Raw genomic sequence first — 27,351 nt, forward strand, 5'->3', positions numbered from 1 at the left:
AAGCATTGTGTTTATTTTAATTTAAGGGAAGTCTATAGAAGTGGTTAAACAATGATTTGTGAATCAGTAGTAAATCAGCCACATTTTATTAATAAGGAAAAATGTTTTTTTTTCTTTTTTGCTATTTTTCAGCAACTCTGTAGTTGATGAGCTTGGTGCTCCATCTGAGTTTGATATTATCAGATTATTTGAAATGGCAAAAATGCTTCAAATATGCAATTCAATATTCAATAAGCTATGTATATTTGTATCTTTTATTGAAAGATTATATGGCAGAAACTGACTGATAAAATGCAAAAACTTGAACTATTAGCCAACTACTTTGAACATTATATGGGTCACCTAATAAGCGAGCAATATTACCTTTCTTGCTTGCCATCATACAAATATATACAGTGGAATATAACACTGCCTTTTTATTGCACTACCCATAATACATGATTTTAATCCTTTAAACAATATTTTTAAGCTTCCATCACTGTCAGTTTGTCAGTGGAAATGCAGTGCTATTTCGACAGCAATTGTACAAAGAACAATACATTATCTTTTTATAGTAGCTTTATAACAGAAAATTAAAGGCCTAAGTACAGTAACTGAAACTTGTAAAACACACTCTCCTAAATCAAAACAGTTAAATACAAATAATGCCAATATTTTCTTACAGAATGCTCATAACTAAACATATAGGTGCAATATTTAGCTTTTTGTTCAAAAACAAAAAAATATTATTCAACAAAAACATCTGTCCCCTATTTTCCTTGATTTGCTGCAGGACATAAATCTGTAACTAGTTATAACTGTCTCTGTATGGTCCTTTTCAAAAAATTACATAAAGAAGCAAACTATTTTTTTCATTCCGTGAATAATAGTTGTAAAGAAGGTCCAGCAATTTTGTTGTAACAACATACATCGTATTTTTCAAGCCAATACATATCTACCATAGAAGTAGTTTAGTCTTTCCTAACGGCCTTTTTATTTCCATCACCTTCCCAATATAACCAGTATAAGGAAAAAAGGTAGAGGGCAAAACAAACCAAAAAATCATAATGGTACATTAAACCAGAAAATACAACAAACATTACAGAACAAATTACTTTTGAGCTTGTTTTGCTAAAATTGAAAGGGTCACTTGACATGGAATCATCTTTATTTCCATGATCACCAGTTTGTGCTTTTTGATCTTTTTCACTATAATAGTTCACTTCAGGTTCACTCTTTTCTTCATCATCGGTGCACCAGGCTTCTAATTCATCATCTGGTTCACTTATTAATATGGACGGCCTTAAAGAATTGTGTTCTGTGTTTTCTGGTGCATGGAGCATTCCAGACATGTCAGTTGTACTACCACTGCTAATACTGTTGTTACTTGTATCGCTTTCTTTACAGAAATTCCCTGAGACTTCAACACATAAATTGTTACTGGATTCGGTATCTGAGAAATCTGTAACCTGGGAATCACTCTCATCTACTGTGGCTAGGTTATTAGAGAAATCATCTAGCCGACTTTTAAATTGGTCTTTAAAAACATTATAAGCACCCATATAAATTGCATCTGCACCAGGCATTTTAGATGCTATTGTCCTCTGAATCTGTCCATTATCGCCATCTCTTCCTACGCTAGCAAGATCTTTCTTATCATCTAATGGAAAATGAATCTCTTCACTTTTTATTTCTTTGCTTCTACCACCATCACCTTCATTTGAGTTATCACTGACCTTCTCTAATTCTGATTCCATCCCACTTTTATTATCTGCTTTGTCTAATGTATTTTTACTTACTCCACTACATACGTCTATATAAGACACATTTGTGTGATCCCTTCCTGGTATACTTATTTCACTTTCACTTGTCTCTTCAGTTACCAATGCAATTATAACTTTCTCTCCCACAGTAAGTTGATTTTCTGTACTTTGTGCTCTATCTGTTGTGTGTAATGGCCAATCTATTTTAATGCTGTTTGTCTTATAGAGTTCTAAATCAGGTGCATCCACAACTGCAGTATTGCCTTTGATATCTTCTTGATTCTGGGAAGTCATTGGTGCTTTGCTTGTAATCAAGGGTTGTTCAAAAATCTGGGATTCTTCACTTTTGTCTTCACAAATAAAATATGTTTTGTCATGCTGGTAATCAGAATGGATAGGATTTGGGCTATGATTGAAAGTGGAAATATAACTTTGGCTAGATTTCTGTAAATGTATAGTTTGGGAGTCATTCATATGTGGGTTCATTTCCTTAGTATTTTTGTTTTCAAATAGAGCTTCCAAAGAACCTTGGTTAGATGTGAAATCAGTGGTATCACATGGGGAATAGAATGTAGTTGTTACACTGTTGGCTTCACTTGTATTTTCATCTATGCCCTTTATTTGGCCTTGATTATCTAGACAGATATTACAAGAAAAAGCTAAATTAGGAACTGCATGATCTGAAATGGTAAGATTTTCTACAGAAACTGTGTTTTTAAATATCTTACAGTCACAGTCAACATCATGAGATGGTCGTTCATGTTCAGCATCTGGTGATCTTGAAAAACTCTGCTCATCTATTTTATCAGGATCTTCACTTACCACTGGAGCTGTATATTTCTGTTTTAAGGAAATGGTAGAATAACCTTGCTCTAACTGTGAAGACTCAGATTTATCAAACGAGCATCTGTCTGTTTTTTCAAGTTCAGGAAACTGATTGTTTTCATCCTTGATTTTTTCTACATTGTATATTGAAAAATAAGAGGCATCAGCTATATTATGACTGTCATTTGAGTTTGCGTTGTCATCCAGATTTTCTATCAATTGAACTGATTCAGTTTTAAGAGAAAGGGTAGTTTCTATATCATCGTAAGGCTTTCGATTTATGTTGGTGGTGGGAGACCATTTTTCTGCTTCTTTACCTTGTAGGACACTTGTATCATCTTGAAAGTCTGTTGTCAGTCCCTCTTTTTGTTTAAGTAAATGTAAATCTTCATGTTTTGTTTGCTGTCCCCCATTTTGAGGCAAATATTCTTTTAAAGAAATGCCAGATTCCTTCAAATGTTGCTCAGCGCACAATTTAGATTTAATGTCTTCAGCTACCAGTGTTTGTGAGGACTCCTTTACTGTAAGACACTCCTCATTCCTATTGAATTTCTTTGAGTCTATTGCAGAGATATTGTCATTAAATTTTTTAAAGGTGCCTGTGCTGCTTTCTTTAAGACATTCCAATGACTCGCTTGTTTGTACTGTATCTGGTAATCTTGGTAAATCTGGTAATTCTTCAATTATCTGGATTTTACTGTTTTTATTATCCTCAGTAGAAATAATTCTGGCTTTCATAAGGTTCTGATTCAGCTGCAATAAGATAAAATATTTTAAACAAATGTTAACACAAAAAAGAAACAAGTGTTATTTTTAGAGAAAATGCAATCTCGTGCTGTTTGTGGTATGGATTGCATTGCAGAACAAGTGCAACAGTACCCCATACTTTGAAAATACAGTAATGATCAAGCTGTTAGATAAGAATATTCATTCATTGACTATAATTCATAGTGCTAGTAATTAATATGTAAAATAAGTGCACATACCATTCCACCATTCTGCATATTCATGAATTATAGAACAAACAGGTTAATATATTTCAGTCAACCGCTATAGTATATAATGCCTACCTTTCATTACAGTCCAGGCACCCTGAATATTGACCATGGTACTGGTAGGTGAGGGGTTGCAGCTCAGGTTTAAGGCTACATGTCTCTGAGTACGATAGCTGGAGGGAGTTGAATGCACTTAACTTTATTCAGTAAAGAGAATGTTTATCTTATATTCTCCAGCATGCTCAGAAATTTAAGGTAATGCGATTAGAAAAAACTAATATACAACAAATAAAATCTATTTTACCTTCATTTTTCTTGAAACCATTTTAGAAACCAATTTATCCTTTCTAATATAATTAGGAGTAATAACCTAAAGAGAACTGGGGTTGGGATGTTCATTATAATGCAAGTTAAGAGAATTAGGTTTGGTGTGTTCAATAAAATACAAGTAAGATAAAAGTCAGATAAAATCTAAACATACAGTGCTTGCTGTAAGACTAAATTGTTACACTACCTTGTATGAACAGGGTATACCATTAGACATAGAAAGTGTGAAATCTTTGATTTAAAACATAACTTTTTTTGTAACTTGAAAACTTGAGAATAATCATAAAAATAAATGAATATCCCTCAAAAGAAAGTTATAGGGACTATGCATCCAGTGAGGGCAACTAACTCATTTCACTCATCAAGAACTGCGGCCCAAAAATAAAAGACTGAAGCTAAACCTGTATGTGGGGATATAAAACATTATAGAATGTCTATATCAGTAATTGGCCACTGGACCTGGCCCTTTCCCTACTATTTGTGTGAGTACCTGTTTCCCAGCAAAAGTACAACAAAACCAAACATGTAACCAAGAAACAAAAAGCAACTAGCCACATTAGAAATGAAAGCTCCCAGTGTGATAAGTGCATGAAATGTATTACTGCCTGACCTCTATACCAGTTTAGATTCTTCTGGGTTTTAAGCTATTATATAAAAGTAACATTTTAGTACAAAGACACACTTTCTATCTCATGGTATACCCCTTATTTTATAGATAAAGGTGGTGCAATAATTTAGTCCTAGTTTCTCAGTACTTCTTAACTGTACATGTTGTTATTCTTTGGGCAATAGGACTGTCAGCACAACTGTGTTAGTTCCCCGTCCCTGTAATGGAAGGTGCAACTGTATCATAGTTTTTGTTTATATATTACTTTAATTATGATGTATCATTTTATTTCTTATTGGTGTGATGTAATTCAAATGTTTTACTGGTAGTATTATATCCATTGTCATTTGAAATATTACTGAACATCAATTGAATGAAAAAAAGAAAAAAATGGTAATTGCTGCCAAAGGTGCGTCTACTAAATACTGAATTGAAGATATGCAGATAGATATTTAGTTTTTTTCTCATTATAACTAATTTAACCTATTTTGCAAAGATCTATTTTGACTTTGATTTAAGAGTATGTTATTAATTGTTGTTGATGTTCTCTGTGGTTATTTAACTGTCCTTACACTGTGGTTAAGAGAAAATAACTTTGATTGTATGCACTGTAACCTAAATTCCCTAAAACAGACTATAACCATCACCCATTTTCTTTCTGGTAGTTTAAAGTCTTTTAGAAAAAGAGCATACTCTGAAAAAAAGGTTACTTTTTTGTAAAGGATTTGAAAATAAAAAGCAAAATCAAGAACTGTGAACCTAACAAAGATATTTTCCTAAATAAAATCAATCCGTCCTAGTTTTTAAAATGTGGAAACATACTTGAAACCATTTCAATGTTCTACTCTAATGTAGATTGATATTTGTGATCCTTTTTTATATCACAGAGTAGTTCTGAATTTTTAATATCAGTCCATTCATTCATTCTTTTTTTGAAGATAAATCTTACTACAGAAAAAAGGGCCATTGAAGCATGAATAGAATAAAAATGTCCTGTTATGTGTACAGAATATACAAAACTAGCTGACAAAATCATTTACATGTGTCTGCTTACTCTGGAATTGAACTTGCAATAAGTTTGAGAGCTAAAGAAAGCATTATGCAGCTACAGTATTATTACATTTAAACCTTTTTTTTTAAATGAACATAACTAAATATATATATTATTATTCAAAATGATTGAAATAATTCTGAAAAGGACCTTTGTTCAAATGTTCTTTTTGAGTCTTCAGGATACTTATCCTTCCATTCCAAATAAAATGTGCATCTTGAGCCTATTTGCCAATGACTAGTTGGACACTAGTTTAAAAGGGCCAACAAGTACAGTATGTCTTGTCTTGCTTCTGCTTCCTAATCCAAAGGTATTCCAGAGATATAAATATCATTTCAACTTCTACTAGTCTTTGATAGCGCATAAACGTTGAAATGTAGGACGATAGATAATACACCACTAGAAGCATTATGGAGATTTAAATTATACTAATATCTTCACTGAAAGTGATTATTAATATTGACAACCTTTTTTTAATTGTTTAGTTCCCATTACATTGTATTTTCATACCTGGCTTTGTTTAATGAAGCAAAAGTATTGTACTAATTTGTTATATGAAAATGGGGTAAAAACACTTATCCACATTTTTAGAAAAGGATGATATTATAATTTTTATATAGTGCAAAATAAAACAAATAAATAATAAAGGGGTGTTCAGTGTTGGATGATTTAAAATACTGATATGTATGTTTAATACTTTTTGGGGTATTAAAGAGGAACATAAATTGTAATAAACAATGTGATCAATAACTACATTATTTTGAATATATTTATATAAGTTTTAAAATATATTTTGAAATATCTTGTTTTAAACATATGTAAAGGACAAGGAAAGGCTAAGTCACTTGGGGGTTCCAAAATGTTAGGCACCCCCAAGTGACTTTAATCGCTTACCTTGTAGCCCGGGCTGGTGCCCCTGTTAGGAGAAAACAGCACCAGCCCGGGGTACCTGTAGTGATGCGCTTCCTTCTTCTGGCTTCGTGTAGCTGCGACTATACAATAGGCGCATGCTCAGTAGAGTAAAAAGCCAACGTCTCTGTTAAAGTTCGGCTTTTCACTCTACTGCGCATGCACGCGCACGGAAGCAGGAAGCACTGCAGGTGCCCCGGGCTGGTGCTGTTTTCTCCCAGCACGGGCACCAGCCCAGGGTAATAACATTTTGGCACCCCCAAGTGACCTTGCCTTTCAATGTCCTTTACTTTATTTTCTTTCAAATTTCTTTCTTAAAATATAATCTATTTATTGTGCATCATTTTGTCCTTCTTATAAAATGTTAATGATTAAATAATGTACTTAACAAAAATGAATTTCTTAAATATCATGCCTTCAGTTATTTAATAATGAAATCATTGTTTATATGTTGTTTAATGTAAGAATTGTTTCAAATACATAATAAATATGGTGAGTCAAAGCCTTTAAGTGAAATACAGAAATTCAAATAAAAATGTGTCGGGGCAACTAAGAGTAAAACTGGAAAAAAAAACCTTAAGTTAAAAAGGGAAACAAAAACCTGAGCATTAAGGAAGATATAAAATGGCAAAAAAAAGGAGAGATTAAGGAGAGAAAAAAAAATATCTTACTTTTTATAGAAATGAATAGCTGTCTGCAACCTTTTTGTGTTAAAAGATTATGGGTTTTTAAAAAGTAGAGGACTCTTTTTTAATACCCAAATCCTTTTAATACAAAAAAAACCCCCATTAACATATCTGTAGTTATAAGTAAAATCAATTGGACTTGCTGTGGTTTTCTTGAAGCTGTTTCACCAGTTATCCGACTGGCTTTACCAATTCAGAAATGAATTGAGAACAAACTTCTGAACTGAGAGAGCCAGTTGGAAAGTCAGTGAGATAGATTCAAAAAATACACAGCAAGTTCAGTTCATTTGACTTATTACTACAGATATACCATGACCTGGATGAATGAGAACCTTCACAGATGCATTACCATGTAGCACATTTTTTTCCTATCAACCCATATTGAGTCTACAATGCCATGTTTTTGCCATCAGTTATAGTAAGGAGGTTTTAGCTTAAGGCTAACTGAACCCCACATGTTATCAGAGCATCTTCATTTAATCTATGAATTTAAAAGACTGTAGGGAAACTATGGATTCCAAGGGCTGTAGGGTTATGAAATCAATGTGGTCTTTTACACTGTAAATTGGAAAGTGAGTTCAACTCTAAAGATCTAGTGCTGGTAGGGAATTTGAGACACATTTGTCGCCTTTGTAGGGTTTATCCTTTCTACCATTATTTAAAGTCTGGTTCTCCAGTTTCCAAACATTTTTACATACTTATACCATGGTCACTGTAATTCAAATGCCTACCTTTGTAATAATTATTTTACTGACTTTACTAATAGCTATTTTCTGACCTCATTAGCTTATGCTTTGTCCATTACAGTGTTTTTATCAACTGACATACTTTCGTTACAGTGCCCCTTCTCATGATTTTTTTAATGTCTCATCCTAGACCATAATTTACTATCAAAATATGTAGCTAGTTTATACTGCCTTATTCACAGTCTAAGTCATCAATCAATGCATAGAGATCACTAAAGTATACATGAATTCAGTTAGCTTGTTTTATCATATATTTGCTTTTAATAGGTTTATTACAGAAAACATGCAGCTAATTAAGATTCTACTACTAAAATAGATTATTTCTTTCAACATAATATTTTTATAGAACCTTGCTTTGTTTCATAAAGTTTAGCAAGCTATTAAAATGTTTTTATGCAGTCAGTTTTAATGTGTTAGGATTTTCCACTGCATGTAAAAATGACTTATTCGCTATTACAAAAATTCTACAATAGACTTCGGCTTTTTCCTCATATGCCTGTACCATCATTGCTGTCTCGGCTTTATGCATACTTATTGATAGCTTCCTTCAAATCAATTTAGAAAAGCTCAATGCCCCCATCTTCCACATGCAATTTTTATGCGGTAGCCCACTACAACTTATCTTGAAGCATGTTTTCTGGAAACTCTGAGCAAACTATAAATAGCAAACTATCACTCAAAGAAAAGTGAGAGTGTTAATGTATCTGCAAATTCTGTTTTAATGACCTTCTGCCAACTAGTACTCAAATGCATTTGAGCTTTTCAGTGATGCCAACTGTCAGCATTTAACAGTGAAATGCCTGTGTTTTTTTATATTCATAACTGACATTTGCATGATCTCAGTAATTATATGCAAATCTTACAATTTCTTCTTTTTCTAACATAAGGTTCATGCTACTTGTCAACTGCTCAGCTGTCTTGTGAGCTAATGCCTGTGGGTTTCAAGCATACTGGATAGCTGTATTTCAAGGTCTTATACTGCTTCATTGTCTAAGTCATTAAAGTGTTGGAAGCACAAATCTAAATTACAAATATCTGAAAAATAAATCTATCTAAAATTTCATATATAATGGTCAAATTTAATTTTATAAATGTATCCACTCTATTTAACGGTTAGTAAATATAATGATGCCTTAAAAATAAAACAGTATATGTGATTATCATAAGAGCTAAACCTTATTTCTAGACCCAACTACTAAATCTGATATTTCCAAAAATCCTTATTTGTGAATACTTCCTTTTCTCATATTAAGAAAAGTGTCCAAAATAGTTTTTTTTAATTACAAAGAAAGATGCTTCAACTGGGTTTTTCAGTTGGAAGACCGTAATATTCCAAGTGGATACTTTGAGAATTTAAAAGGGGAGCAAAATAAGAAATACAAATGGTAACCTTGAACTATTAAATTATAGGCAACATGTACTGCATGGCAATTTGCAAAGTCAACCATAATAAGTCAACCAAATAACATGGCTTCTTTTTTTTTATTACAAACCAAAGATATTTGTCTTGAAATGTGACATTTTGCCACAATTCCTTCACAGTGGAACTGCTTTAAAAAACATTCAGCCTCAAGACCTTTGCCAAATACTCATTTAGTCATTCACTTATGCATTCGCATAGAATTTCAAATACCACAGGATTTCATTGCAAAGCTACAAGAGATTTGGTAATCCTAATTTAGAAATCTCTGGACGTAACATTTCAGAATTTTGCATGGCCAGAGAGATAATACATTTACAAAATAAAAAAGAATATAATTTATGTTATATACATTATATTTTACTGATCAAATGTATCAGCTATTAAACACTTTTTAAATAACTACAATTTACATTACAAATATATGTATTGTTATAGATGGATAGATAGATAGATAAAATAACATGTATGTATATGTTGATTAACTTTATGTCTAACCTTTTTGAGTAGTGAGCATTTTGTCTTTTCTAAAAATCTTTACAGCAGTGAAGAACTTATATTTAATGTCAAATATATTTTGAATACAGGAATGTATATATTTTTATTGATACTTCAGTAGAATAAATTTGACCAAAGCAGAACTAAATAATAAGGGTTTCATAAACCTGGGTTTAAAACACTGTTCATAGTCTACAGTGTATATATATGTATCTATCTAGTGAAGAAAGCATTCACTTAATAGAAAAGGGTTTAAAAAAAGTAGTGATATCATATGTAAATGTGTGTATTCTTCACAAAAAAAGTGTAAAATTAACATTTACAGCATTTGGCAAAAGTATTCATGATAAAATGCTCTCAACCTTTAAAAAATAAAGAAAAGTAACTTGACATAACATAAGAGTTGCAATGCTATTTAAACCCTCAGTACCCCCAAAACACTTACAAGCAATTCTAAATCATCATCTGCTTCCTTGTCCTTTTCTTGAGAATTATTGTCTTCTTCACTGTTATTATCTTCAGTATTTTCATCATGTGTACATATTATTCTAGGGATGTATTTCTCTGTTAAAAAAAGGAAATGTGTACTCAATAAAATAAAAAGTTAAGTAACCATTAGACAAATGTGTATGGTGTTTATGACTTCTGTGTTTTCTGTTACCTTTCGATCTAGAATATTTTTCTTCAGATTCATCCAAGTCATCTTCTTCTTTACTGTGAAATTAAAGATATTTTTTAAATGCATGGACACAGGCAGTGAAATACCATATATTACATTTTGCACACTCAAATATTTCCAGTATAACTGAAATTTAGCCTAAAATTTAAAAAATAATTTTATTTGGTGCACTGTGTTAAGAAAAAATTAGGAGTTTGCTTATCATCTATAAAGAAACAAAATAATAGAAAGTGCTGAAAAGTTTAAATTAATACGATTAGAATTTCACTTTCTTTGCAAATAAATGGACCAGATAAAAATGTAGTACTAGTTCTAAATAAACAAGCCGGTCAGTGGGACTGGTAATATTAAGCTTTTCCTCTGTCATTATTGTATCTTCTATGACTAATGACACTGTGCAGTGACCTGTTTGTCGCAGTCTCTGAGACATGAAGTGGATTTATACAGATAAGCTCCAGTGGTAACTGACTCAGTAAATGATCTGTTTAAATGGAAAGAAAAGTGACCCAAATTAAATAGCTGCTATTTTTGTATGATATCATGTTCTTCAGCAAATGCCCATCATTATGTTTCAAGTGTTCGAGCATTTGGCAGGGTTTGGAAACAGCTAATTTCTTGACCCAGATGCAAGTCCTCATTTTAAAAAAAAAGTTAAACCAGTAGTGTTTGCACAACAAATAACAAAATCTGTACATGCTTCTGGTATGGTACCATTTAAAATAAAGATGCAACAGAGAGTATAAATAGTATAAACAATATTGCATTGTGCAACTATCATTATATTATTGTGTACAATCTCAGGAACCATGAGATTGAGTGGAATTAAAAATGGTTGTTATTACTATTAGTTATCACCATTATTATTAATTTATACATCACCATATAACATATATCAAGGCAGTCTAGTTGCATAGATAAAGTGACCATATGCTGATTATAATATAGGATGATAATAAAACAGAACTTTATCTATTGGTGTCTAGAAATTATCGTTAGGTATAATACATATATGGAAGGACCAACATTCAACATCTACTGTGAGATTAATCAACACTCAAGTTTGATTTTTTTCCCAATTTGAGTGTTATTGCACTAAAAAACTCGAATTCGAGTTATGGGTTAAAACTTGAATTTATGGTGCAAAAAAACCCACAAAAACTTGAATAAAAATTTGCCATCTAAAAGCTTGCAAGTTTCTATAGAAGTCAATGGGAGTCCTAGGCAAAGTCAAGCCCTATTTTTAATCCATCTCATAAAAGGATCTACTCGTAGACAACAAACAGGAACTATTTGTAACCAAAGAGAGATTCATGTAGTCATACACCTAATAAATATATAAATCTTTCCAAGGTTATTCAAGGATTCATTTGAGTTTTTGGACCAATAAATCATAAATTTGTCTAGTGTTCTACAATTAGCTAAAATAAACTCATGCACAATCGCATCCCATTCGCAGTATTTGCTCTTCTATGGTTCTGTCTTTGTGACATATTGATAAAGCAGTAGATAGAATTGTGCAAAGTGTTGCAGTAGACAGAGATTTTGGTTTAAAAAGTTAGAAATCTGTGTAAAAACTGATTGAGTAATGTTCATGCTTAGAGACAACAGTTGACTTTTATAAATACTTCTTTTATTTTGCATGAGATTTTAATTTCTTAAAATTCCTAAATATGCAATAATGTGTTAAAAAGACCAAATCTAATAAACTACAGAAATTCTAATCACTTTTTGCAATATGTTACCATTTATATTAGTGACTAAAAATTACAAAACGATAAGACCACTGTTTTCTTACTTATTAATTTACTGTTGTACACAAAATTTGAATTTCTTGTTATTTAATCATTTGTTTTGCATGGCAATCAAATTAAATTTTTACTGATTCAAGTCATCCCTGTACACAGTTTTCTTACTTGAGCACTTCCAGTGCTGTATTTTGTATTATTAGTCTTAAAAACAGGGTTCTGTTTTCATTAATAAGCCTACACACATCATAATGGACCAACACACCATGTAATAACAAGTTTCCACTATACTTTATTTATGAAAAATGTAAAATAGAGGTTTAGCAATACTTTTTGTTGCTTAGGGGCACATTCATCAAAGTACGACTGGTCCGAATACTAAAAAATTGTATTTTTTTAAGGTTACAACTTTTGCGTATTTTCTGCGACTTTTTCATACATATGCACAACTTTCTCGTACTTTGCACACCGAGTACAAAAGTTTCGGATTCATTCAAGCTTCGTTATCGTGACTTTCCTTGGGCCAGGTTGGAGTTGCAGAGTGCCATTGAGTCCTATGGGAGGCTTCCAAAATCATGCACTGAGTGATCAAATTTAGAAAGCTTTTTCTGCATTTTACGATCGTTCAGATACGAAAAAATTATACTTTTCGGCCATTATATAATAAAGTACGATTTTTCGTATTATCAAATACTAATTTTTCGTACTTTAAAAAGCATGATACAAAAAATTGTATTTGATACGATTTTTTTTGTATCGTGCTTTTTAAAGGTACGAAAATCGTACTTTGATAAATCTGCCCCTACGTCTCCGTTTTTAATAGTATGCATTACTGAGCTTTAAACGTGCTCTAATATAATTCCTATGACGGTTTCAAAAATACTTCTACATTGATTTGAGGACCATAACACAGAAGCAACATGGCTTAATTAAATTCACTGGGATACTTTGTTGTAATTGAGTTGTGGTGTATGGCTTTAAATTTGAGCTCATTTCACAATTTATTCTGCTTTTATGCTTTCATACACACAACATGCATTCCCATTCAAATAAAATAGCCACAGTAGATAGACTTTAATTCAGTCTATCTAGATAAATCTAGATTTCCATGGATATTTGATAGTTCAAGCAAGACTAGCAGACTCGGAGGAAATTTAGGAAACAACAGCTTGTTGTAATTGTGATTTATATGTAATGTAATATCAGTTGACTTAAATCATCATAATTTGTATAGTAAAAATCATCATCATTTGTATAGTATTAGCAAGTTACTGCTCGTAAGAACCTAAAATGTGGGAAACGAGATCTATAAGATAAGAATAAACTTTTCATTTCAGCACATGAGTTTGCTTTGCTGTATTTTTACATTATAGAAATAATTGCCTGTTGCAGCATAAGGGTCCATTTTTTTGCAGCTTCTACAATAATATTTTATGTCCAATGTTTCTCACAAAAGCCTGGGATAAACTGCCTTGCACAAGGTACTGTAGCTATAAAGATATCTGATAGTTCATATCTAGTTAGTGTTATACAATTTAGAGGCTAGTTCCATTTTAAGATTTGAAGCAATCATAGCTGCATTTAGTATATCTTTCAGCTCATAGCACAGAAACTTCTTCTTTAAACATATTTCTTTGGCACTTTACCCCCTACATGTACATCATGATATATAAGTGCAGGAGGGTGCGGTGATGGGAATTGGGGATTATTACAGGCCAACCCATAGAGGCCTATTTATCAAAAATTGCATTTGTGTAATATTTTTGTTTTTTCTACCACAAATTAATTCACAATTTAAAAAAGTACAAATGTTGACTTATTTATTAAAAAATATATATTCAAAAAGCATGAACAAATAAAATACGGAGGAATAAGAATACATAAACCTCAAAATCCTCCTTTTCATAAAAAATTTTGTGCGATTACAAAGAAGAAAAATGTAGAAAACCTCTAAAATAAAGATTTTATAATTTGCTAAGGACAGCTCCCTTTGACTTCTACATGTCCTTGCAAGCTTTTAGATGAAGTTTGTTTTCAAGTTTTTTTGGTTTCAAATGGTTTTTCCATTTGATAGGTAATAAAAAAGATTGTGTTTTAGAGTAATTATCTAAATACATGATTTGTAGCAAAAGTTCAATTCAGAAAAACTATAGAAATACAAACATTAATAAATCATCCTCTAACGTCCATAACTTGTAGTGATATTACAATGCAAGGGATTGTGGGATAAGGAGGCTGCAAACTGCAGGGAGGAAATAATAAAATAGTCCCCTAAGTACAGAGGCTTATTTTTATATATTATTTATATATTATATATACAGTATAGATCACATTTGGTATGTGCACAAGTTTGCCTATACAGCATATACTGTATAGTGCATTCAAAGTTAGTCAGAAGTACCCAATATTAAAACAGGGGTACCAAGTAATTAATTCACTCTCTACCCCGATTACGTATGCATATATGGCGACGGCATTCAATTTTGTAGGTGTTGGGTATTTTAAAAGCCCAACACACTTTCTTTCCAAATGTTATATAATTGCTTCTCAAATGTACCTACTACCTAATACGAGGTATCAGTTGTAGTGTGGCAATAAAATCTTTTGTTTTAAACATTAAAGAGGACCTGTCACCTTAAGAAATAATTCCAAATGTTTTCTATTGTGTTTGTCAAGCAAAATAAACTTACACTATATATAAATTATTTGAATCTTATTTTCTTCAGCCTTGGATCTCACAATTGCAACAGGCAGTCAGGTGCCATTTTGTGGACACTTTTATCATAGTAGGCATTGCATCCTGCCAAATCTTGTTTCTGTGCCAGTATGGGGGGACCTGATACCCATGCCCATGCACTGGTTGCAAAATTGCATGGTGAGGAGGGAGGGGGAATGTGAGGAGTGCAGCAACATCTAAGAAGTTCTGAATTGAAAGTGAAAGCATAGAGGTGGGGCAGGCAATATATGACTGACAGCTGGGATTTTTAAATTCCTTTGTAATGGGTATGTATGTGGTAATAAAAAATTATTTTGGGTTTGATGTTTAATTTGAAAAGGGCTTTTATTATGCAGCTTTTTATGTCTGGGTGACAGGTCCACTTTAAGCAGAGTTTCAATAAAAAAGATGAATTTTTTCCCTTGGCGTGCCTCCTACCTGGGAATTTCCCTGTCAGTATTATGGCGCACTTACTATCTGATCTATATATTGTTATATTGTATTTGAGATTGAAATAAGCCTCCTACATCTGAAATATAACTAGCTTAGCCTGTTTGAGTGTTAATAAAGCAATTTTGGGAAGTTTTTACTGAATATATAGTTTTGTGTGATTTTGTTGGAGCGCCAACTCCTAAAGGTGGCCATACACATAGCAACCCTCCACTGATGTTCAGGGCTGAATCATCAGATATGGAGGTAGAAACAATAGAAATTCTACCTCCACCTGCCGATTTAGCCCTAAACGTAGATTTTGCTCGGCCGCCTTCAGTGGTGTCTGATCAAAATCTTTTAACCTGGCCGATCGTCGAGACGATATTGGTCGTGATCGCCTACTGGAGCCGCCATACACACACTGAATATTGTACGAAACTAGGTTTTGTACGATAATATCAGTGTGTGTGTGGCCGGCTTAAGAAACAATATTTGATTAATAGAGCATGGGATTGGTTGGAGGAAGGCTGCTAAACAGCACCATTAATGTGGAAAATATTGTAGTATTCCCCCAAAAAGTTTGTGTGTTGCAGCTGCTTCCCCTAATGAAAGGAAGGGTCTCTTGCGTTGTGGTAAGAAAGAATAACTTTGAGGTGGAGGTGCTAAGTAAGTTTTTTGGAAATATTTGTAAGAAAACTTAATAATAGCACTTTTGCTGCTGTCTGATGATTAGTGATTAAACCAGATAGAAAGTTCCATCCTAGAGTTGAAATTTTTTTGGGCGGGGTATCCTGATATGCTGCCCCTGTAACTACACTATATTGATGAATATCATGATATTGCTCTCATTTATCAGTGACCCTTTTACCAGCTACGGAGACAACATTTTGACTAGAAAAGTGACTTAAACAGTATGAAGGCAGATTAGATTCTTCTAGTGTTTGCAGCAGTAGTTTAAAATATAATAAATAAGTAATCTGGGTAATGAACCAGGACATATAAGGTCAAAAATCTACAAATTACTTGTTTAGAGGTTCCCATAATTTGGGGGAGGGGGGAATATAGTCCTATGCTTTCTTGAACATATTATTTGATTAATTTTATCCCATTGGTGTCCGGCATAAAATCAACATAATTTTTTTACGCCAGAAAATTTCCAGGAAAATCCTTGAAATGACAGGGTAAAATCTGGCATTCAGAAGGCAAACCTCTCCATTTATTTTACACAGCTTTTTACACTATTTTGTTGGCTAATTTTATTTTACACAGCAAAATAAATAGGCCCATGAGTATTAAAGAATCTTACTGCTTACGTATTTAAGCAGTAAATATTGCCCTTTTACATCTTTCCCTTGAGCCACCATGCACTTTGTCATGGGCTGGGTGCTCCCTCAGAGATCACCTGAGCTCTAATTGTAACAGGAAGAAGTGTGAGAATAAAATCCAGACCATTGCCCATTAATTGGATACTAGGGGGTGTTCCCATAGTACTAAAAATGGCAATTTTGTATTTAGGATTACCCAGTGGCACATAATACTAAACATTATGTTAAGTATGTTAAAAAGTGTTTATTAAAATGAAGCAGAGTTTTACATAGGGACTGTTTTAGCCAATATATATATATATTTTTATAAAGACCTATATTGTTTGGTGGTAAAGGAGATTCTTGGTGTGTATTTTATATTCAAACACTTTTGGCACTGAATATGATTTATAACATTTCTGGGTTAGCATGTAAAAGGCCTAATGATGTTTAGTTATCCACATGGCTTAATTCATGGCATCATAAACATGAGATTTCTGTAAGCATATGTCCCCTGATGGATAGGCCACAAGCACTTATAGAATTCTATATGAGCGAATTGTAATTGGCAGGCCCTCACAGATCCCACAGGTGTGAATAAAAACATCCTTTATTGCAACATAAAAATACAAATTCAAAAATAGTCTTAAGCGTGTGGTGCTAATGCACACTCAGGTTCAATTATTAAAGAATATCTATCTGTTGGCATCATATAATGTATATATTAATATGTATTTTTCCCTGGCTAGGATTTTGTTACTGTCTAACATTCTTCACGGATAAAGAAAAACTGAATCAAAAGTTAATTAATAAAGACTTATGCCAGATATTCTAACATATGTTTTGGCCTTCTAGCAGCAAAAAGCCACAACTACCCATCATCTTTTTTTTCTGATTCTCAGCACATGTTTTGGGCTGCTATCACTTAATCATCAGTCCCTTGAGTAAAGAACATCTTCCTTGTTAATCATCATTACTATTCATTTATATATTACCACTCAACACCACCCCCCTTCCAGTGCAGATGATTTTCAACCCTGATTAGTAATTGCTACATTCTCACCGCAACCCCCCCCCCCCCCCCATACTCACCACTGGACAGCACAATAAAAGTTTTACAAAACAATTTACCGCACAATAAAAAACTTATAATACATTAAAGAACTAGCATTGCCAAATAGCAAATATAGGCCCTGTTCACAAGAGTTGATAGTCAACTGAAACACCTTATCTAACCATATTCAGATAATGGTAATACTGGCAACAGGCAATTTTTTTGCTTGTAGTTAGAATTATAGTTCAGGGACAGAGGAAGGATGATTGCGGATGTCTTTTGCACTTTGCACACTGCCTTCCTTGTTGTGAATGACCACTTGTGTTGATTTGTTTATAGCTATACAAAGCCATGCAGAGTGCATATTAGAAACAGTTCATACCTGCACTGGTGGTAAGAGGAAGAGGTGCATCCAGGTAATAAAAGTACTTTTCTAAAGAGAATCCTTGAAAAAGAGTCTGCGTACAATCTGGCATCTACAGTCCCAATCAGCCCTGGTTAGAGCCAGTCCTATACAGAGATACTGCGTAATACTGTATGTATAACCTTAAATGAGTTTTTTTGTCATGAAAAAATCAACCATACCAATGTCTTTGTAGTACAGGTATAGGACCCATTATCCAGAATGCTCGGGACCAAGGGTATTCCGGATAAGGGGTCTTTCCGTAATTTGGATCTCTATACCTTAAGTCTACTAAAAAATCAATAAAACATTAATTAAACCCAATAGGATTGTTTTGCATCCAATAAGGATTATTTATACTTTAGTTGGGATCAATTACAAGGTACTGTTTTATTATTACAGAGAAAAAGGGAATCAGTTTAAAAATTCTGAATTATTTGATTAAAATGGAGTCTATGGGAGACAGGCTTTCCGTAATTCGGAGCTTTCTGGATAACGGGTTTCCGGATAAGGGGTCCGATACCTCTATTAAACAAATCCCAGGGATGGATAGTACCTGTTCCATGCACCCAGGCAACACAAGTGAAACTTTCATATTCCCTGTAAGACAAAGAATAGTGCCAGACAAAGCATTTGAATAGACAAGGAGCAAGGTAATTTGAGTACCTACCTCCTAGGGTGTCCTCAGATTGAAAAAAAGGACACTCCACTGCTAAAAAATAGTGTTGCAAAAGCACATTGAGTGACCCTAATTGGTATGCAATGGCTGAAATTAAAAACCAAAACATAATACACATAGAGAATGCAGAGATAAAATAGGGAACATAGTGTTCATAACATCTACAGGACAGACAACTTGCACTCAAGCAAATAGTGAGGATGCATATAATGAAATAATAGAAAAAAAACTATTCACTGCTCTAAATTCTTCAGTAAAGCAATTTGCAAGAATAACTATGAGCAGTTTTTTGAAAGGGGAAAAGTTCAAGCAAATGTGCTAAGCCACCACCATTTCCCAGTCACTGGGAATGTGTGCAAATTTGCAAAAGTCGTTATGCTTCTAGAGCCAGCTGAACTTATTTATTAAGGGAAAGGAGCAATACATTTTGGTTAAAAATACATCAAAAGCTCCGACTAGACTATTATAGAATTAATCATTATAAAACTGAATTAAGTTATCATAAGTTCTAATTTTTTTTATTCATAAATATATTTATAGTTTTTGGATGGATTGAAAATGTATATTTTCAGAGTTCTATTGGTGCAGTATATGTTATTCTTTTAATAATGAGGTCTGATGGTGTACATGGAAACAACCCAGCATGCCCCCTTACTTGGGTTTCAGGACAAATGATCTTAGCCTATGGATTTTAGAGGCAGGTTCTTTATACCCTTTGGGCAAGTGCTAATCTGGTAATAAGCATAACATGCCCTAGGAGTTGGGCTTGGATGCTTAGGAACATTAGAATGACCAATTAAACCTTTCAGATAATAAAAATTATCTAGAATTATCTATAGTGATGAGAGAATTATTCAAAAGTCATGGATTTGCAGTGAATTTCCACATTTCGCCACTGGCTTATTGTTTCACAAAAAAAAATTTGGTGTGTGTCAAAAAAAAAATTCGCGAAGCGATATGGGACAGATTCACTCATCATTAATTATCTACTATGGTTTTTATTAATGTTTTAAAAAATCTCTCATATCTAAAAGTAGCTTATATCAAAAAATGTGCCAGTATCATGACAGTAACCACCACTGACTCAGCTGTCAAGATAGATTTATCTTGACAGCTGAGTCAGTGGTGGTTACTGTTTCATTAAAGTCTCAGATACCCTTGTCAAAGTGCCCAGTGTTGCAGGTACCATGCATGTGAATTAAACTAAATATTCTGCTGAAGACATTTAAGTGCTTAGTTCCGAAAGTGCAAAAGGTTGGCACAAAGAGTGATGTTTTTTCCCCTCAATGCTACTGATGGCCACAGAGTTGGGCCTGCCTATAACAAGAGGTATAAAGTGTTACACCTGTGTTTGCATTGCTAGTCCCTTATCATGCTTTTTGCCTGCAAATCAGGGAAGCCAGTGAAGGGGTTGCTGGTAGGAGCATGGCCCATGCATATGATAAAACAATAAATGGAAAGCAGGGGAAACCTTTATTCACAGAAGTAAACAGAATCTATTCTTTAAGTGCAAAACAGTATTGTATGTAAACTCTGGTTAAGGTTATCTGGTAATTGTTATCTTACTGTACTGTGAACATAACAGATTTTTGAGTTTGTTGTCCCAAATTGCTACTAAATTTTAAAACCATTCGCTCTAGTTGCATAAAAAAATAAAATAAGCATCTGGGTTTGTTTAGCCAATTCTCCTGGAGATTACTGTGGATCCATGCCATAGTTTCTCAGTACTCAAGCTGAATAAAGAAGGACATTATAAGGTTAGATCTAACAACTACTGTATTACATTGAAAACAAAGCTATTTTGGAACAAAGAATTACTGATTTAGAAATAAAAAGAACCTGTGACAAATGTGTGTCTTTGAAAACAAAACAAGATTGTGTGGAATGGGGGTTGTTCAGATGCAATTATCAGCATATCTGTAATCCTTTCAGGCCTAGGAAATCAGTTATTAGAGACAAAGCAGTTGATGATAGGCCATACTGCAGAAGAAGTGAGAAAGCATTTGTTCTTTCTGCATTATGATGGTGTTATGGATTCTGTTATGTTCTACCTGTAACAGGGATATTTATTTTCTAGTAATAATAGAAAAACAGAGACTTTTCAGCACTGGCTATGCTTAAATGTATTTGCTAGTTTTAGTGTTAAATTGCATTGCTATATGGTTATATATCTCATTTAATGTTTTACTGAATAAACCATACCTATATAGTATATATTAAGACTGAACAAATTATATAAAAATTAATGGTATAAAAATAGGAAAGCTCATATTTTAGGAAACGACACACATACATTTTTAAGGTCTGTGGTGGTCTCAAGAGAACTGTGACAATCAAATGCACTGAATGGAAAGATGCAGACATACAGTACACTATTGTGCCCTTAAGTAAATTGTATGATCAGTACTAGAAAAAGTCCCACCTCGGATTTGCTGTGAAATTCTGCATTTTGTCATTGGCGGTTGTCTCAAAAAAGTTGTGCTGTTGCTGTATTTTGCAAATTTTTTGCTGTTTCGCAAGTTCCACAGTAGAACAAATTTGCTCATCACTATTAGCCTCCAATTCCCCCACTCTGTTACATTTAAAAAACTAGGGGACCCCTTAATGCACACACATGATGTGACAGTTGTGAAGAGGAAAACTGTGCTCCTGAAGGTCCCCTTATGCTCATGTAAAAAAAAGAGCTGAGGTTTTGCTCCATCATAACCAAAATCTACCCAAATCATAAGCTCCACAGCTAATAGTATTAGTACATAGAAACAGACATTTTGATCTCAGCAAATAAATACTGTGGCCTGGAAGGACTGACAGACTGACAGTCTACTTTTCCAGACAAGTATCACCTGACAAGCGCTATCACAAGCTTTCGTAAATGATTTACATTAGTAATTCATTAGTAAGGGTTTTGGGTGTTTTGGTGCTAAGCTTTTTGGACTACTAAAACATGAAACTTACATGACACAAGTGTTGAAACATGTGCCATTGCCCTGACTAGGAAGGTAACAATAGAGGCAAAAGAATCAATAACTGATGGAGGACCCACAACTATTAAGGCTTAAGTAGTGATGGACCAAATGTTTCGCCAGGCATGGATTTGCAGCAAATTTCCTCGTTTCGCCATTGGCGGATTGTTTCGCGAAACGGATGAAAACATTTGCAGCTGAAAAATACGCTGCGCGTCCGAAAATTGTCCCCCGCGTCAAAAGAAAAGTCGCGTGTCAAAAAAGAATTATCGTGGGCGTCAAAAGAATAGCTGTGCGACAAAAGAATAGTCGTGGGCGACAAGTTTTTTTGTGACCCGTGACATTTTCGCCGAAGATTCGCTAATGTTTCAGCAAAGCGAAACGAGACAGATTCACTCATCACTAGGCTTAAGTAGATGATGCACAATTTCAGTTATTGCATACAAAAAAAAATGATCCAATCCAGCTTTTGGGGGTTGTGGAGGCCATAAAAGTTTTTGCTGTGGGGCTTATTTGCTTCTACTGAAATTTTTAAGGGAGAAAAGGGAATTATTTCCATATAGTGCTTTTCTATTTTGTGGCACTTTTTTGTATAAGCTTGCGTTCCATATTGGAAAACGGAATATTAACGTGTGTTATAACGGTATAAAGGAAATTCTTGGTATTACAGGGGTAGTTCACCTTTTAGTTCAGATGCAGTATTAGATAATATTGCCCCTGTTTATTGAAGTGGTTACAGTTTAATTAACAAACATTGTTTTAAATGTAAACTTGAATGTTGCTTTAAGCATTCATTCATTCTTTTCAGATTTATATTACTTCTATGTGGGTTTGAGCACAGATTTAGTAGCGCTAACCAGCAAAATGATATTTTTCATATTAACTTTCTAAAAAAAACCCAATATATTTTATACAGTAAATAATCTGATACCATTCGGATTATGAAAACTTTGTAAACCCCAGGGATGACTGAAATATTTCTATTACCAAATTTAATTTCCAGTCCTTCTTTGCAGCACAAGCATGACTCAGGTATTTACTTTACATGCAGGCCTGTTGGTTGCTAGTTACTGTTAATGCCAAAAAGGTTAAAGGTTAAGGATTCCTCAGATTCTTCTCCAGGACCCTATTACTGTGATCAGGGAATTCTATACATGAACGTGGCTGTGACTATGCAATTCTTATGTGGAACTAGAAGCATATACACAGTCACATTACACAGCATACAAGTCAACAATGCTATTTTTCTTTTCTATTACAAGATTATCTGACTGCTGATATGGTGATGTTTAGTGTGGGTTATTTACATCTTTAAAGACACCGTTTTCTATCAAGTAACACTGCTTGCGTATTATACTGTACTGTAGAAGGGATAATACGAGATTTTGCTCAACAAATAGTGTTATTTATTCTAGTATTGTAGCTATTAACCTTATGGGAAGTTAATGCTTCAGACATTTGACCACGCAGCCTTCGTTCAGAAATAAATATTAGTCAGCTTTGATCAGGCTACTGCAGGGACATCCAAAAAAACTAATCCATACAATGGATTCTGTGTGTTATTGCATAGGGGAGATTTTGTTATGTTGGTATGTATACCAGACTCACAGGTAAAAATGCACACAGTACACATACATACCTATGGATAACAAAGAAACAATTCTGATAGGTCAAGCCACTTACTCCTATCAAAAGAGCATTAGGAGCATATTTTTCAAAAACTGGGACTAATTTCATCCATGATTTTTCCCACAATAGCATATTTTTACTGCAGTTTTTACCATATTTATGAAAAATTTTTGATTATGATTGCATTAAGTTGTGGGAAATATTAAGCAGAAGTTCCTGATATATTATCCATTTATTTTTAAGCCAGTTGATGACTTGTCATGGCGTTCTTACCTGCTGATGCGCCAGTCTCTGGACATCGGTGCACGCATGTGCAGTAGTTTAGGCGCCGGGTCATGACATCAGCAAACGTGCTGACGTCACTTTGGTACCAAATTCAAACATAAATAGTGCGCTCTTGTTTGTTTTCATTGCCCAAGCTGGCTCTGTGTATCCAGACCTTAGCTAAAGCCTTGTTTTTAATTGTTCTACTGGTTTATGACTCTTTGCCTGTTTTCTGACGCTGAATCTCTGCTGCCTGCCCTCGACCCTTTGCCTGACTCTGTCATTGCCTCTGTCTGACCCCTTTTGTACCGCACTTCTGTATGCATCTTGGCTGTGTATAGAATCCCTGTCTTCTTCTCAGCAGAAAGTCTGGGGCCCCAAAAGGGTGACGGTGAAAACCGGGGTTGCCAGGGCTCTTCTATTTTACATTAAAGGTTGGTACTAGCAGTCTATGGGCTTCCTCATATTACAGTCTATAACAATGTCTATGGCATCTTTACAGGTTTTAGGTTGCAACATTTTAATTTGTTTTTATGATTTTTATTAAAACTTACACAAAAATTACAAACTTGCTTATTAAATCTTGACTTTAGTGAGGGATTTCTTTATGAAAATATATTTGTGCTTTTTATTACAGATTAGAAATATTTTAAATGTAGGCCACTTAATGTGATATATTTTTAATTATAACTTTATATAATGACATTTAATTTAAAAATCTGCTTTTGCTGCAGAAATCAGACTACCCTTTCCCCCAGGAACCCCTTCCTCATCTTTATCCATTGAGAAGTGATGTTTTTAGTGACTTGATGTCCCACTGATTACCAGAGATTCTAGGCATTACCCACATTGGAAAGAAGAGGGATCTCAAACCCCAAGACTTCACTTTACAACAGAACAAGGCAGGGGGTTGCATAACATTGTGATTATAAGGGAGTTTAGGAAATGGTTTTTAAAAGTACAATAACTTCCTTTCAATCTGTAACATCTGTTTCAAAAAATACATTTATATTTATTTCTAAAACCTAGTGTTTTGCATGTTTTCTACATAACCCCAAATGAATGACCTCATGTCAAAAAGGGAATATTTTTGAGCTGAGCTAAAGGTGGGCCAGTAGAGGGGACTACTAGCTAAACACTGACTTTAGTTTTCCTTTAGCAGCAATGCTCAATGACTCCTGTTATTGCCCATGCCCAAACATTTGGAGTTATGTAATACAAGGCACCAAGTTAGCCCAGGTGCAGTAAATCAAAGCAACCAATCAGCAGAAAGCATTCACTAATCACCTATTGCTATAGGTTATTACTACTGCTCAAACTTAATGCTTTTTATTGCATATGGAGGATTGTGTTCTATGCACCTTTGCTTTTTTTAAATTGTAATTTTTATTTAGCAGGGTCCTATTGAATCACTGTATCGATTACTATTTGTATGTAATTTGTTTTTCTAATATATATACCCATCTAATGTAGAGTGCTGCGGAATTGTTGCCTTATACATTCTTAATAACGTTGAGGTGCTTACAGCCTGGTGTTTAAAGCCAAAAGAGCTGTGAACTGTTTGCATTTGCCTTCAAAGTGTAACAGAGGCAGAGCCTATACATTTCGATGCAGGCAATCAGATCCTATGGGTTGATGCTGGCATCAGGATATTGCATAAGGTTATTGGATTTTTCATTTAGAGACCAATTATCCAAATAGCTCTAAAATACAGCAATGCCCTTACCCATAGGGGCTGATTTACTAACCCACGAATCCGACCCAAATTGGAAAAGTTCCGACTTGAAAACGAACATTTTGCGACTTTTTTGTATGTTTTGCGATTTTTTCGGATTCTTTACGAATTTTTCGTTACCAATACGATTTTTGCGTAAAAACGCGAGTTTTTCGTATCCATTACGAAAGTTGCGTAAAAAGTTGCGCATTTTTCGAAGCGTTAAAACTTACGCGAAAAGTTGCGCATTTTTCGCGTAAGTTTTAACGCTACAAAAAATGCGCAACTTTTTACGCAACTTTCGTAATGGATACGAAAACTCGCGTTTTTACGCAAAAATCGTATTGGTAACGAAAAATTCGTAAAGAATCCGAAAAAATCGCAAAACATACGAAAAAATCGCAAAATACCGATCATTACGAAAAAAACGCAATCGGACTCCATTCGACCCGTTCGTGGGTAAGTAAATCAGCCCCATAGAGTCCTATTTATATCCATTGAAGTTTTGCTTGATTTGCCAAATTATTTTATATCCCCACGAAAATATCTAAATAAAAAAAATCCTTTTAAGTGAAACAAAGCCATAAGTAGGTATCACATGGAAAGTGCATAATTCAAAAGATGGAGAAAGCATTGGCATTTGCTATGCACATTTGTTTGAGGCAGGAGGGGTAGTTATTGGTTGCTATAGGTGATGACCTGTAGCAAACTTTGCACCTGTTATTACATATATCTGCTTCACATTACACTGTAGATGCACTTGTGTTGCTTAATTTATGCACTTGTGATATTAATCGGAAGCCAAGTTTTACCCTTTAGGACCTAATCTGCTAGACACATGATGGAATTTTTAACAAATGCTTGTGCCCTGTTTATAAATGTCAGCCAACCAGACTTCAGATAAAGTTAAATAAATAAAAATAATTGTTTAAATAGCTAAGTGCAACATTTCTCTGTAGTAAGGTCATGCAGCCCTGTGGCTATTTTTATCACCTGTTTCAATGACATACAATGACTATTTACCTCACTGTTGCTGTGGGAATTGTAGTTCAATTGTAGTCAAGTTTAGACACTGCAACGCACAGCCCATAGACACATACTTACCTTGGTGTTGACTTTAAACAACTTTTCTTTAATTTTTCTGCAAGATCTTCAGATGGATGATCCTTTTCTACAGCACATTCTTTCTTATGGCAGATGAGTGTGTAATTTTGCCCATCATTGTTATCCCAAAAGGTACCAATAGGTGTTTCATAGCAAATGCAGAACTGCACTGAGGCACCCTCTTTCTGATAAGGAGGCACCAAAGTAATTGTGAAAGCAAACTGATCAGTATCACCATTGAAGGAATAAGGAATATACTCAGCTGTCAGATCATAATAAGTTTGCCAGTCATCCAGTGACATTCGCACATACGTTTGCTTTTCATAAGACACATTCAGAACACGAATAATTCCTTTCATAGAACTTGTACCTGGTGTCATGTCAATTGATTCCAACAATACCTTTTTTGCTTGGACTTTGCCTATAATGTCATCAGCTGATGGCAGCGTAAAGCTTGCTGTTAAATAGAATTCCTCAATGTAGTTTGTTTCCACCTCATAGCTAAGGAGTTGTGATACAATCGGCACTTCCCATGTATCAAACTCTTTAACAGACACAAGATCAAAACCAAAAGCATCTGCAAAGGACACTTTTCTTGCAACTGTAGTTGGTGGTTCCAGGTCTCCTTCATCTGATGACACAGAACTTCTCCGCCTTGGTAGGGGAGAAAAACGTGGCTTGATAGAAGAATTTACATCCTCATCTTCTATGAAAGAATCACCCAAAGGTGGAGGCTCTAATAATTTATCTTTGCTTTGATTGTTTTCTTCAAAATTCTCCATTGGGCTCTCAGATCTACGCAGAACAAGAGCAAGGCAGCTACTGGCAGCTGACATTTAAGACACTGTGACTAAGGATA

The 27,351-nt window shown here is 34.0% G+C and overlaps 1 protein-coding gene across 2 annotated transcripts; it reads right to left on the bottom strand.

The window, feature by feature from the left end:
* Window positions 1-70: 70 nt before the first annotated feature.
* Window positions 71-27,351, bottom strand: ppp1r3a (protein phosphatase 1 regulatory subunit 3A). Of its 2 annotated transcripts, XM_031898965.1 has the most exons (5): window positions 26,493-27,351; window positions 10,468-10,520; window positions 10,252-10,370; window positions 2,471-3,320; window positions 71-2,377 (listed from the first exon to the last, which is right to left on the bottom strand). In XM_031898965.1, exons 1-5 carry the CDS (start codon window positions 27,326-27,328, stop codon window positions 951-953), a joined length of 3,285 nt encoding a protein of 1,094 aa, XP_031754825.1. In that variant the 5' UTR covers window positions 27,329-27,351; the 3' UTR covers window positions 71-950. The 2 variants fall into 2 exon arrangements, with proteins under 2 accessions (XP_031754825.1, XP_004913037.2); XM_004912980.4 differs by having other exon boundaries at window positions 71-3,320; window positions 26,493-27,350.

Source organism: Xenopus tropicalis, chromosome 3, assembly GCF_000004195.4.
Source record: "Xenopus tropicalis strain Nigerian chromosome 3, UCB_Xtro_10.0, whole genome shotgun sequence".
NCBI classification, from domain to species: Eukaryota; Metazoa; Chordata; class Amphibia; order Anura; family Pipidae; genus Xenopus; species Xenopus tropicalis.